We start from the raw sequence: 4,408 nt of genomic DNA, 5'->3' as shown, positions 1-4,408 counted from the left end.
TAAAAGGGGGTTTGGGGTCTAAAAGGGAGATTTTGGGGTCAAAAAGGGAGAATTGGGGGTCAAAAAGGGGATTTGGGGGTCTAAAGGGGGATTTGGGGCCTAAAAGGGGGGTTTGGGGGTCAAAAAGGGGGATTTTGGGGGCAAAAAGGGGGGATTTTGGGGGTGAAAAAGGGATTTTAGGGTCAAAAAGGAGGATTTTTAGGGGGCAAAAAGGGATTTTGGGGTCTAAAAGGGGGATTTGGGGTCTAAAAGGGGGATTTTGGGGTCTAAAAGGGGGATTTGGGGTCTAAAAGGGGGATTTTGGGGTCTAAAAGGGGGATTTGGGGGTCAAAAATGGCCGTTTTTAACCCAAAACAGCCCTAAAACTCCTTTAATTGTGAACCTAAATGGCCCCCAGACCCCAAAAAGGACAAATCCTGACCCAAAACAGCCCTAAAACCCCATTAATTCTGAACCTAAATTGTCCCCAGACCCCAAAAATGGCCATTTTCAACCCAAAACAGCCCTAAAACCCCTTTAATTCTGCACCCAAAGTATCCTCAGACCCCAAAATGGCCTTTTTTAACCCAAAACAGCCCTAAAACCCCTTTAATTCTGCACCTAAGTTGTCCCCAGACCCCAAAAATGGCCATTTTTAACCCAAAACAGCCCTAAAACCCCTTTAATTCTGCCCCTAAATGGCCCCCAAACCCCCCCAAAATGACCAAATCCCCTCATTTCACCCCAAAAAAAGCCCCTTTTTGGGTCCATTGGAGCCACCTGCGCTGGGTCAGGATGTGCTGCAGGATCCTGCTGAATCGATCCGAGGTCCCAGAGGATCTGAAAGGGGGGACAAAAATGGGGTGAAAACCAAAGAAATTGGGTAAAAATGAGCCCCAAAATGCTGAATTTCTGGGGTTTTCTGCCCCAAAATCCCGTATTTTGTGGGGTTTTCTGCCCCATTTGTGGTACCTGCTGATCTCCTCCGTGCCCAGGTGGAAAAGGACGTCGGTGGAGGTGAGACCCAGCACCGCCCCATTGATCTCTAGGGTGCAGGGGTCCGGCATGAAGTGAACACGCTATGGGGTGATATGGGGTCATATGGGGTCATATGGGGGGATATGGGGTTGTATGGGGTTGGTTATGGGGTTATATGGGGGGATATGGGGTTATATGGGGTGAGATATGGGGTGAGATATGGGGTGAGATATGGGGTGAGATATGGGGTGAGATATGGGGTGAGATATGGGGTTATGGGGGGGATATNTATGGGGGGGATATGGGGGGTATATGGGGGGTATATGGGGTGATATGGGGTGATATGGGGTGATATGGGGTGATATGGGGTGAGATATGGGGTTATATGGGGTTATATGGGGTTATATGGGGTTATATGGGGTTGGTTATGGGGTTATATGGCGTTGTATGGCGTTGTATGGGGTTGTATGGGGTTGTATGGGGTTGTATGGGGTTGTATGGGGTTGTATGGGGTTGTATGGGGTTGTATGGGGTTGTATGGGGTTGTATATGGGGTGAGATATGGGGTGAGATATGGGGTGAGATATGGGGTTGTATGGGGTGAGATATGGGGTTGTATGGGGTGAGATATGGGGTTGTATGGGGTGAGATATGGGGTTGTATGGGGTTGTATGGGGTTATGGGGGGAGATGGGGTGAGATATGGGGTTATGGGGTTATATGGGGTTATGGGGCAAGATGGGGATATGGGGGGAGATACCAAAATGACCCCAAATCCAACCCCAAAACACCCCAAGTCGACCCCAAAATGACCCCAAAACCCCCCAAATTTGCCCCAAATCCACCCTAAAATCCAACCCCCAAAACGCCCCATATCCAACCCCAAATCCACCCTAAAAAGACCCCAAAACCAACCCCAAAACACCTCAAATCCACCCCAAATCCAACTCCCAAATGATCCCAAATCCACCCCAAAATGACCCCAAATCCAACCCCAAAACGACCCCAAATCCAACCCCAAAACACCCTAAATCTACCCCAAAATCCAACCCCAAAGGACTCCAAATCCACCCCCCAAAACCCCCCAAAACAACCTAAAATGACCCCAAAACCACCCAAAATCCACCCCAAAATCCAGCCCTCAAATGACTCCAAAACTACCCCAAATCCAACCCCAAAACACCCTAAATCTACCCCTGAAATCCAACCCCAAATGACTCCAAATCCACCCCCCAAAACACCCAAAAACACCCCAAAACCCAACCCCCAAATGACCCTCAAACCACCCCAAAACGACCCCAAATCCAACCCCAAAACACCCTAAATCTACCCCAAAATCCAACCCCAAACGACTCCAAATCCACCCCCCAAAACACCCCAAAACAACCTAAAATGACCCCAAAACCACCCCAAATCCACCCCAAAATCCAACCCCCAAATGACCCCCAAACCACCCCAAAATGACCCCAAATCCAACCCCATTTTGGGCTGGAAAATGGGGGAAAAAAAGGTGGTTTTTTTTTAGGGGAAAAAAAGGGGATTTTGGGCAAATCGATACCGCTTTGTCCTCTTTAGGGAGCTCGGGGCAGACGAATGGGGGCTGTGGGTACACAAAGTGATGGTGGGCGTCACGGTGGGACGGGATGAAGACCAGGTGGGAGCCAGCGCTGCAGGTTTGGGGTGAAAAAAGGGGATTTTGGGTCTGATTAAAGGGGAGAAATGGAGGAAAATGGGGGAGAAAGGGGAAGAAATTGGCCCAAATCTGCAATGAAATGACCCAAATTCTGCCCCACATTGATACAAATGGCAGCAAATGGCCCCAAAGCTGCTTCAAATTGACCCGAATCCATCCCAAATTGACCCAAAATACCCCAAATCCACCCTAAATTGCCCCAATCGGCCCCAAAATGCCCCAAATCCATCCCAAATTGAACCTAAATTGCCCCAAATCCACCCCAAATCCATCCCGAATTGCCCCAAAATACCCTAAAATGCCCCAAATCCATCCCAAATTGAACCCAAAATATCCCAAATCCACCCCAAAATGCCCCAGATTTACCTCCAAATGGCCCCAAATCCATCCCAAATTGAACCCAAAATGCCCCAAATTGAACCCAAAATGTCCCAAATCCACCCCAAAAATGCCCCAAATCCACCCCAAAAACACCCCCAAAGGACCCCAAATCCATCCCAAATTGCACCCAAAATACCCCAAATCCACCCCAAATTGACCCAAATCCACCCCAAATTGACCCAAATCCACCCCAAATTGACCCAAAATACCCCAAATCCACCCCAAATTGACCCAAATCCACCCCATATTGACCCAAATGCCCTAAAAGGCCCCAAATCCATCCCAAATGGAACTCAAAATGTCCCAAATCCACCCCAAATTGACCCAAATCCATCCCAAATTGAACCCAAATTGCCCCAAATCCATCCCAAAAATGCCCCCAAAAACACCGAAATTCACCCCAAAATCCACCCCAAAATACCCCAAATCCACCCCAAAAACCCACCCCAAATCTACCCCACAAAACTGCCCCCAAAATACCTCAAATCCACCCCAAAATCCATCCTAAATCCACCCCCAAAATGCCCTAAATCCACCCCAAAAATGCCACAAACCCGCCCCCAAAACGCCCCAAATCCACCCAAAATCCATCCTAAATCTGCCCCAAAATGCTCCAAATTCACCCCAAAAATGTCCCAAATCCACCCCAAAACTCCCCAAATTCATCCCAAAATCCACCCCAAAAAGGCCCCAAATTCCCTCAAACCCACCCCAAAAATGCCTCAAACCTACCCCAAAACCACCCCCAAACTACCCCAAATCCACCCCAAATTGCCCCAAACTCCCTCTTTTTTACCCTAAACCCCCCCCCAAGTCCCTTCCGCTCCCAAAACCGGCTGATTTCAGCCCAAAAAGCAGCTTGGTTTCGGCCTACCTCCGTGTCCCCTCCACCAAGGTCCTCACACACAGCCTGAACACCTCAGCAAAGGGCAGCAACAACCGGCAGCTCTGCACATTTAGGGTCAAAAAAGCAGATTTTGGGCAATTTCAGCTTTTTGGGATCCACCCCCATAAGATTTCGTGGTGGTTTTGGGTGAAAAAAAGGGAATTTTGGGGTCATTTTAATGGGGGGGGGGAGAGAGGCCTCACCTCAACTTGTTCGTGTTTGGTGTCCAGGAAAGGCCCAAACTGTGGAGAAATGGGGGAAAAAAGGGGGAAATTGGGAAAAAAACACAAATCTTAACTCAGGTTTCTCCTAAAAATGGAACTTTTGGGGTCATTTTAAGGAGAAAACCCCAAATCCTACCTCAGATTTCCCCTAAAAATGAGGCTTTTGGGGTCATTTGAGGCCTAAATTGGGGCCTAGCAGGAAACCCCCAAATCCTACCTCAAATTTCCCCTAAAAATGGGGATTTTGGGGCCATTTTAAGGAGAAAAC

At 48.6% G+C, this 4,408-nt stretch overlaps 1 protein-coding gene across 1 annotated transcript in view; it reads right to left on the bottom strand.

Moving 5' to 3' along the window:
* Nucleotides 1-419: 419 nt before the first annotated feature.
* POLA2 (DNA polymerase alpha 2, accessory subunit) overlaps nt 420-4,408 on the bottom strand; it is an 18,875-nt gene continuing 14,886 nt past the window's right edge. Inside the window, exons 7-11 of the mRNA XM_032441669.1 lie at nt 4,120-4,158; nt 3,905-3,978; nt 2,515-2,623; nt 952-1,058; nt 420-819 (exon numbers count right to left, since the gene is read on the bottom strand). Of these exons, the coding sequence (XP_032297560.1) occupies nt 714-819; nt 952-1,058; nt 2,515-2,623; nt 3,905-3,978; nt 4,120-4,158 (435 nt within the window). The 3' untranslated portion in view covers nt 420-713. The remainder of the gene's footprint in view (nt 820-951; nt 1,059-2,514; nt 2,624-3,904; nt 3,979-4,119; nt 4,159-4,408) is intronic.

The sequence above is a fragment of the Coturnix japonica genome, unplaced genomic scaffold (assembly GCF_001577835.2).
Source record: "Coturnix japonica isolate 7356 unplaced genomic scaffold, Coturnix japonica 2.1 chrUnrandom477, whole genome shotgun sequence".
Taxonomy (NCBI): Eukaryota; Metazoa; Chordata; class Aves; order Galliformes; family Phasianidae; genus Coturnix; species Coturnix japonica.
The sequence above is the reverse complement of the archived record's forward strand: the minus strand, read 5'-3'. Positions and strand labels throughout refer to the sequence as shown.